At 46.8% G+C, this 8,550-nt stretch overlaps 3 protein-coding genes across 3 annotated transcripts; all 3 read right to left on the reverse strand.

Moving 5' to 3' along the window:
• Positions 1–137: 137 nt before the first annotated feature.
• LOC115628953 (multiple inositol polyphosphate phosphatase 1) lies at positions 138–1,156 on the reverse strand. Its single transcript, XM_030525229.1, has 3 exons — positions 885–1,156; positions 392–580; positions 138–321 (listed from the first exon to the last, which is right to left on the reverse strand). The coding sequence occupies exons 1-3, from the start codon at positions 1,154–1,156 to the stop codon at positions 138–140; spliced, it is 645 nt and encodes a 214-aa protein (XP_030381089.1).
• Positions 1,106–6,275, reverse strand: LOC115628966 (regulatory-associated protein of mTOR). The gene is made up of 2 exons (XM_030525244.1): positions 1,354–6,275; positions 1,106–1,246 (listed from the first exon to the last, which is right to left on the reverse strand). Exons 1-2 carry the CDS (start codon positions 5,786–5,788, stop codon positions 1,239–1,241), a joined length of 4,443 nt encoding a protein of 1,480 aa, XP_030381104.1. The 5' UTR covers positions 5,789–6,275; the 3' UTR covers positions 1,106–1,238.
• A 60-nt stretch (positions 6,276–6,335) lies between these two features.
• LOC115628954 (multiple inositol polyphosphate phosphatase 1-like) lies at positions 6,336–7,283 on the reverse strand. Its single transcript, XM_030525230.1, has 3 exons — positions 7,094–7,283; positions 6,535–6,965; positions 6,336–6,456 (listed from the first exon to the last, which is right to left on the reverse strand). The coding sequence occupies exons 1-3, from the start codon at positions 7,281–7,283 to the stop codon at positions 6,448–6,450; spliced, it is 630 nt and encodes a 209-aa protein (XP_030381090.1). The 3' UTR covers positions 6,336–6,447.
• Between the last annotated feature and the right edge of the window lie 1,267 nt (positions 7,284–8,550).

Below are 8,550 nucleotides of genomic sequence, written 5' to 3' on the forward strand. Positions count from 1 at the left end.
GTAACAGCATCTGATCAAATTTCCATTTCAAACATTCTGATGAGTCCCTGGCCATGTTAAGTTTCACGAAGCTTATATAAGCAATAGCAGATCCAAGCATAGCAGCAGCAGTTTCGATAGATTCTTGTCTCATTCGTTTATGAAGTCGTTGGCGGCGCAGCTATCCGACAGAGCGCTTCAAAATCGCATTGCTCTGCATCATCGGCATAAAGGCGACGAAGAGTACGGAGTGGACACAGATTACTATCTTGGGGACAGCCGGGCAGGCGTACCGCCCGCTCCTGATGCATGACAAGCACATGAGGCTCGGCATTATCACAACTAAAATGAAGAAAAACAAAATTAGAATTAGGGAGCGATTAAGAGGTCAATAGGGTGAAGACAATCTTACTCGTAACGCACAAAGGCCAAATTGGTCGCGAATGCATCAATTTCGCTCGTACGCCAACGACGCGGATAGCCATAGTCCTTATGTGTCAAAGGCTGCTCATCCTTCGCCACACCCAGATGGGCCAACAGTTTAAGCAGCGTGCCCGAGTGTGTGAAGTAGAAGGTAGCATTGGCGCGTCCGGACTCCGAGCTGATTAGGGTCAAAAGAAAAAAAAAACAATGTTTATTAATGTATATGGCACATAACTGAGAGTTTGTCTTCTTCGGATTTTTTTCTTCTACTGATAAAGCTGTCAGGTCTAATAGGAGATCTTATAAATAATGCATTTCAGGCAGAACTTGTGGAATCAGTTTGAAGCTACTGTGTAAAATATGTTTTAATGAAGACAAAAGTTGTTGTTTCAACAATCAAGCATGCAGACACACAACGGTTAGTATCGCAATTGCAAATATATGTACTTAGTATTTGTGTTTTATATTTTAATTATTCTTACTCGATGGCTGCAAACATATCGGCGATCGCCGGACAGGCAATGCGATGTGTCAGATCATAGCCATAGCCATCATTCCAATAGTAAGCCAGATCCTCGGCAAATTCCAGGGCCAGCAGAGCTTCATAATCAAAGAAGCTGCACCAGACCGAGGGGGCACGGCGTCGCTGCCAGGCTGTCTCAAATGCGCACACCGTATACATGAGTTCCACATCCTCGGGTGTGAGGTCTGCCAGTTGGGTTTTGCGCCTTATTTGCTCAACTGCTGCTTGCATCTCCGGCTCACCATAAAAGCTACGTGCGTTAACCAATGTTTCAGGATTCTCATCAACGTCAGTTTTCCATCGGCTACAGAGTTTATAAAACTGTAAGTTGAGCAAATGATAAATACAAATTAGAATAATTAACAAACATTCAAGCCCCAATTGTAGAATAGGAGAGGCGTTTTTTGTTTTGGGTCAAAACATCATACCTGGCGTGGGACTATAGACCGCGACTGTGTTGTCAACGAATCCCACTGCTAGCTGCATCTTATACGTATGAAATGATAGGCAGGTTGGATGCCCAATTTTGGAGCCCATAAAGCCCTCGTTGCTGCGCAGCACACTCTGTGTGCGTCCGTTCAGCGAGTAAATTGATATTTTTGCGGCATTGCCGCAGGCCACAGCATCCGCAAACTGGTGACTCGCAAATGCAGTCACATTCTCTCCAGCTTCCCATTGGTACAGCACGCCGGTTTGGGAGCGAGCACGCAAATCAAAGACAAACACCTTGCCCGCTTTGCACCCAGTGACAAGATCCGTCTCATTGGCTCGCAAGCACGCGTGCATGATATGCGTGGCATGTTCCCGATAGACACGAATACGTGCATCCTGTGGCGTACACCGCTTGTCGAAGAGACGGACGCTGCCATCACTACAGCCGGCGATAATTAGATCACTGCGCACGTTGCTCACAAAAGGCGAGAGCACACGCACTGTTGTCTCCCGTCCCAACTGTAAATCGCATAGTTTTAACTCCCGCTCTACATCCCAGATGCGTAGGAACTTGCAGGCACCCCCGCCTACCACCAAATGTTGGCTGTACTGTTGCCAGGCGGTCACAATGCCCGTGGAGTTGTGATCGCTCATGCTGGTGCGCTGATGACGCAGCAGGCTGGCGGAACCGCTGCCGCTGCCATAGGAACTGATATTGTGGTAGGCTGCAGGCGGCAATGCATCCCAGGCGGTGATGAGGCGTGTCTCACTGGAGCGTGTCTCCTCGCCGCTGCTTCCTGCGCCACTCCCTGTTGACTGCCAAACACGTATGACTCCGTCATAGTAGGCGGCCAAGACTAGTCCAATATCCTGGGTATTTAAAAACTCAATGCTAGAGACCCGTGCAAAATTGGTGGCACTGTTAGCGCCTGCATTTATGCCGGACGTGGCGCCCACACCATGTTTGCGTGGCGTGCTGCCATTTAGGGAACTGTTACCGTTTGCGCCGGCGCCATGACTCTGGGCGGCCGTCTTCGGCTCGAACGTGTGACCTGCGTTGCGGTGCCAATCGTAGATGAGGACCTTCTCCTTGTAGGCCACCGCGATCTCCTGCTCGTAGGGCAGCAGCTTGACAATGGCAGGCGTGAATTGTGTGCGACGCACCCAACTATAGGAATACTGGCGTACCAGGCGTTTGTCTGACCGCTGCTCAAATGCACACCGGCGAATACGTTCGTTGCGCATGTAGCTATATGCGCGTCTCCGCAATTCCGCAGAGTTCTTGTCCACTGGCCAACGCTGACGGCCCTCCTCGCTTCCCTCGGCCGAACTGTATCGGTTCTTACCTGCACGTGTGAAGTACGAAATCGCCCACGGTAAAAATTTTGTCGCCACGATCGGTCTAGGCTGCATACGGACTTTTCCAGGCTCATGGTAATGATTGCTTTCGCTGCCGCTACTGTGCGCAGAATGAGAACCAACGCTCACACCAGCACCGGAAGCCCCGTTGTCGCCACCCAAATTCATGGTGGCGGCTGACGCGAGGCCGCTGTCTGTTTCATCGTTCATGGAGCTTGTGCGCCGTTTTCGCAATACATGCTGTGGATCACCAGTGCTGTTAGGGAGGCGTAGGGCAGCCCATACTCTTCCTTGATAGATGCCGGCATTACCCGTGGTCCCAATGGGCGGCGACTCGCCACCACCGCCCAAATATCTGGTTCGCGTGTTGGGACTGGGCGGTAAGCTGACACTCAGACTGGAGCATTTTTCTGTTGCGATAGTGGCCTCTTTGTCGGTTATTATTAGTGCCGCTTCGCGCATATGCGCGTGCGCATCGACGATGTAGTTGATGATTTTCTGTGCCGTGGTCGCGACCAATGGGAAGGGATCGTGACCTAAATTGCAAATTCCCTGCCACAGCTTTGTAAAGATGGATTGGAACGGTATGGTGGTGGTGCTGGCCGCAGTGCTTGATGTCGACATGTTCGATATAGAGCTATAGCTAACGCCACGCCGTATAGTTGTATGCCTCTCCAAGCTGTGTGTGGATGAGTGGCTGAGGCCTGCTCCACTTGGTGCACCCGGCATGCCGTGGGTGATACTGGCACTGCGCTCACCACCGGCTACAAGCGAAGATGTAGAACAGTTGCTGTGCTCCGATGCGTACACGGTGATGAATTGTGACTCGAAGAGCAGAACCATCCATTGAAGCGCTGCGGCCAGCTCGAGACGTACCAGCGGCGACATATCCTCGCCAACTGTTTCCAACAGCGTGATTGCTATGATACGATCGATATTGTTTGCCTGCTCTTCGCTACGATCCGTCACCGAGCTGATGAACGTGCCCAGAGCAAACACGGCCGCAGCGCGCACTTCGGGAATGGAATCACGCAACAGGACGTACAGTTTTTCGTGCGCTAAATCACGGGCGCCTGACCAACGTGCCTTTTCAAAGTTTTGCCACAATACCCCAAGGCAGATAGCTAACCACTGGCGCAGCAGCCAGCTGCCATCGTTTAGCTGCTCCAGGCAGATAGAAAGTAGCGGGCCCTGCAGCGCACTCGTCTGACCTAACAAAAAGTTGTGAACAATGGAGGCCAGCACGAAAGCAGAGAGCGTACGATGCTCCTTGGAGACAGTATTGTCCTGTAGCACAGATAGAAAGTACTTGTATTCCTTGACCAGATCCACTTGGCAACTTGGATCGACAGCCAAAATCTTGGCCCAGATGAACACCAGTACAGGGCGCAGTTCGCGAGTCGAACTCTGCAGCAGTTTGAGCACATACGGAAAGATGCCTACTCCCAGTGCTAAATTGACAGCCCAAGGTCCCAGATCAAGGAAGCGGGCAAGCAGCTCGAGAGCTCGCAGACGATGGACCTGCGATAGCAGCACTTGCAACACAATGGGCAGCTGTTCCGGGGGTGTTCGTGATTCCGATTCGCTGTCTAGCCACACTTGAAAGGCAGTCAGCTGATCCTCAAAGAAGGGCAGCTGTCGATACACGGCATTGTGCTCAAGTATATCCGGCAATTGTTGTAGCGCTAGATCCACGACCAGATCCCAGGCATTCCACATCGGATGACGGAAGCAGGGAGGCAACGGAGGTAGCGACACTGGTGTACAGTCATGAGAACGTAAAATGCGCTCGGCCAGCAGGAAATTTCGAAATAGACTGGCCACCAACAGATCCTGCCTGAAAAGACGCTGAAATAGATCCCGCGGCAACGTATTCCATGCTATTGTATCCGTAATGGCCGTAAATACCCAATTCAGTTCACCCATCATTGTGCGGCGATCGTTTACCTTGCCCGGTATCTTATCGATAAGGTCGCTGGGTATACGCGGCACCATACCCAATTTCTCCTGCATGGCATACCATTTGAGGGCAATGTTGATGGGAGTGGTCAAGCAGGACGTAAATAGATCCGCCGGCAACTGTGAGTTCATAGGTAGAATCTCATTAGCAGCGCATGCGGCCAGATGTATGCAATTCTTGTAGCTGACCAATTGCTGAGGCTGTGTTTGGCCAGGCACCAAGACCACGCCCCGCTGAAGAGAAGCTGCCTTTTCCAGCTCACGCTCATGTTGATCTGCATAGGTTTGGAACAGATTGAGAATTATACCCGCATTAGAGCAATCGTATACATAGATCGAAGGGGCCGACATCCAGGCGACCAGGTCGAATATGCTCAACGGTATATATTGCGTAAAAGTTTTATTAAACACCCAAATCTCCCCATTGCCCGTGGGCTTGGGCACGCCGTGTCCATTATAGTGAAACAATATGCGCTCGCCCTTGGCATTACGACGCAGTGATGTACACAGTTTCTTTACATCATCTATTGTGGGATCATGACACTTTTTATAGCGAGCTCGTGGCTGCCAGCGCTCATATTGCATCTGCAGATTATTTCCAATGAGCTCCATAGCCTTAGGTGCCGACACTGACGACGGATCGATCCAGCACTCAAGTCGGGAGCAGGGCTGAATTTTAACCACATCAGGCGGATCGACGCCAATGTTAAGGCACAATACCAGCGCAACACTGGCAGTTTTCATGCGTTCCCGTATACGCCATGCATGACGCTCGTAGACAAGCGGCTCTATATTTTCCTGATGCCGTTTGGCCAAGAAGGAGAGTGGACACAGCCAGTCTGATATAAACAACGGGACATCTTGTAAGTTAAAGTCCAAGTCCTTGGAGTAACACAACATGTCCAGATTGTTGGGCCCGACTAATAATTTCACAACGCTGTCCCTATCCCTGTTTCTGTCTCCCTTTTGGGCAGTGTTGCTACTGCTACTTGTATTACTGTTATTGCTGCTGCTGCTGCTAATGCTTGTCGCTGTAACGCTACCGCCGGCATCGCCGCCATCGCCACCAGCCATTAGAGACGATTTAATATTTTCACTGTGTTGTGCCAACATTTACGTACATGCATACATATGTTGTGGTGGTGCTGCTGCTGTGCTGCCACTAGTGCTGCGGCTGCTTCTATTGGTAATTGCTATAAAAGTTTTCTTGATTTTTGACGCTGATACTATTCATACATCACATTTGGATTGCAGCCGCCACACATAACCAAACAATTTCACACTCCGATTTTTTGCCTTTGCATGTATGTACATATATAAGTACATATGTACGTATGTAGGTAGGTAGGAGACGGGTGCTACGATGTCGATTATGCTCGCGAGGAGGTCGCGATTCATGCTCAAGTTTAACGATTTCTTTACCTATCTTGCTTGCACGCTAGTGATTCACACTCATATTAACATCGACCACGCGCATCTTGCGCTAACTTTTCATGAATCGCGGCCTCAATTGCGTTTCACGGAACTCTTGTTTTTGAAACGCGCAAAAAACGAAACTAATAAATATTACTTCCGTGCACAGGTTGAATGTAAACCCACGCTAAGGCGAAATACGCATTTACCGTTCTTCTCTTTGCTTTTTGTCTTTGTCAGTACGAAGGGGCACTTTCACGTATTACTTGTCCACCCTTATTCTCAAAATAGTGCGGTGCTGCCACATCACAACAAATGAGACGAAAATACGAAAAATGGCGCGCAGAATTTGTTCAAGATTATTTATGCTGCGCCATGGGTAGAATTAGATCCAGTTTAATAGGCATAGCCAACAATTGCCCCAAAAATGTGTTTTTTCTACTTACACGAAGTACAGGATCCTGTCGCAGTGGCTGCGGAAACGTCACAGCCGCAATGCGATGTCGTCCAAACAGACCGGTTGCAAAGCTCTGAGCACTTTTCAGTGTGCGCTGCGTTGCAGTGTACTTCATATAGTACCATTGCGGATCATAAAGATCAGGCAGCAAGGTGGGAAATCGCAATTGCATACGCTCGGCCAGTTCAATTAACTCGTCTTCGCCTTCGGCAACGAGCAGTTTCTCATCATTGCCGTCAATGTCCTGCCAGCTCCAACGGCTCAACTGCTCCAGCTCGTCGACACACAGGTTGGGCTGAGTCTGCTGCAGAAGCTGATCTTTTAAGGCGGTTAGACGCTCCTTTGCCTGTAAAATAACCTCCTTACTCGGATTTCGCGTTCCATGTCGTATCGTAGACCAAATGCGCGTCGGGTGGCAACCTTATGTGGTTAGGAAAAACACATTAGTAAACAGCTGTGTGATTTGTCAACACAGGTTTCACAACATATCTACATACGCATGTACATAAATGTTTTATTGCATGCTTTTTAAAAATTTGTCCACTAACCGGCATAATGCGGTGGAGTATCATTATAGTTGGCAATTGCGCGATAGGGTGTTTTCGTGGACAGGTGGCCTTCAATATCACTGCGATGCAAGTTGTTGCAAGCAATTGCATTATCGGCAATAACCAGACACAATTCTTGTTTAATTACTAGTAAAAGTGAGATTAAAAAAGCATGTAGAGTATTAGGCATTTTTGCGAATGCAAAAACTTGTCAAAAGGCAAAGAGAAAAAATAAACAAAATTAAAACATTTAACTAAAACTCGCGCACAGCGAAGAAGCAACACGTATCGGAATCTGTTAGTCAAGTGATTAGAAAAGGGATTGCAATAACATGAAATAAACAGTATACGAAGCAGAGCAAAAAGCATAGACGCAAATAGTGTGCGAAGAGTGGCAACCTCGCAAGGCAAATCAACTACTCTCCACAAAACATCGTTACTATTCATCGATTGATTAATACTTTTTAAGTACTCGACGTCGATGAGCGTAGGCCTGTCCACTTCTCGATAGTTTCGATAGTAATAGCTTACAACAAAGAGCAAAGATACAACAAAGAAGACAACAAAGCAAGATACTATCGATATCATTTCTGTTTTTATTTTAAACAAGAATATTGAAGAGAATTTTAGAACGAAAACTACATTTATATATTAATTTATAAATAAATTAATTTATAACAAAATTATAAATTTCCTGGCTCACAATAGTTAATTAGTTAGTCATTCCGTGCTGTAGCTATTTTTATTGGTGAATTCAATCACATATTTTATTTGTAGTGGTACTCTTTACTAAATGGCCAATGAAAGTAATGAAATTAATACAATTAAAAATGTTATACCAAAAACTGGAATATATTTGATAGTATAAAACATAAGCAATAATAAAATCATCGACAGATCAGACGATATTGGTGCAACTTAGGCTGGGCGCGCTTTTTAAATTATTATCATTATTATATACATATACAGAGCATTAGAGCCAAAGGATTACAATTATAAATACATATGTATTTGTTTAACTTAAAATCCGTAAGTTGTCGCACTAGCTAGGTCTTCATTAAATATAAATAATTATCAACTTATCTACAAACCCTGCAACGCACGTGGTTCTGGGTCTAAATAAATTGAAGAAGTTTGGCTAGACAATGCAAAGAAGTATGCAACTTTCTTTCAGACGCGCTCGTGAAGTCAATGTGATATATTAAGGGTTCATGATTCCATCTACATACACTGATACCCGATTCATTTAGATGATTTTATATACTTGTGCATACATATGTATGTACTAATAGATGGATTCCTAAAAGTCATTCAGCTTGGAGATTTATGTATTGTTGCCGTAATGATGACGATATAGGCCCTGATCAATCAGTTGCTATATATTTATGTATGTATCGTCACATAAAGCTGCTAACTGCTGTTTGGCAGATGTATGTTAAATTGGGGCTATTAGTGCA

Source organism: Scaptodrosophila lebanonensis, unplaced genomic scaffold (genome assembly GCF_003285725.1).
Source record: "Scaptodrosophila lebanonensis strain 11010-0011.00,11010-0021.00 unplaced genomic scaffold, SlebRS2 tig00000129-arrow-arrow-pilon, whole genome shotgun sequence".
Classification (NCBI taxonomy): Eukaryota; Metazoa; Arthropoda; class Insecta; order Diptera; family Drosophilidae; genus Scaptodrosophila; species Scaptodrosophila lebanonensis.

Coding starts and splice junctions, on each gene's coding strand:
- LOC115628954 (XM_030525230.1), bottom strand. CDS start 7,283: ATGCCTAATACTCTACATGCTTTTTTAATCTCACTTTTACTAGTAATT. Junction 6,966..7,093: donor TACTCCACCGCATTATGCCG/GTTAGTGGACAA, acceptor TAACCACATAAG/GTTGCCACCCGACGCGCATT.
- LOC115628953 (XM_030525229.1), bottom strand. CDS start 1,156: ATGCAAGCAGCAGTTGAGCAAATAAGGCGCAAAACCCAACTGGCAGAC. Junction 581..884: donor GATATGTTTGCAGCCATCGA/GTAAGAATAATT, acceptor GACCCTAATCAG/CTCGGAGTCCGGACGCGCCA. Junction 322..391: donor TTGGCCTTTGTGCGTTACGA/GTAAGATTGTCT, acceptor TCTTCATTTTAG/TTGTGATAATGCCGAGCCTC.
- LOC115628966 (XM_030525244.1), bottom strand. CDS start 5,788: ATGTTGGCACAACACAGTGAAAATATTAAATCGTCTCTAATGGCTGGT.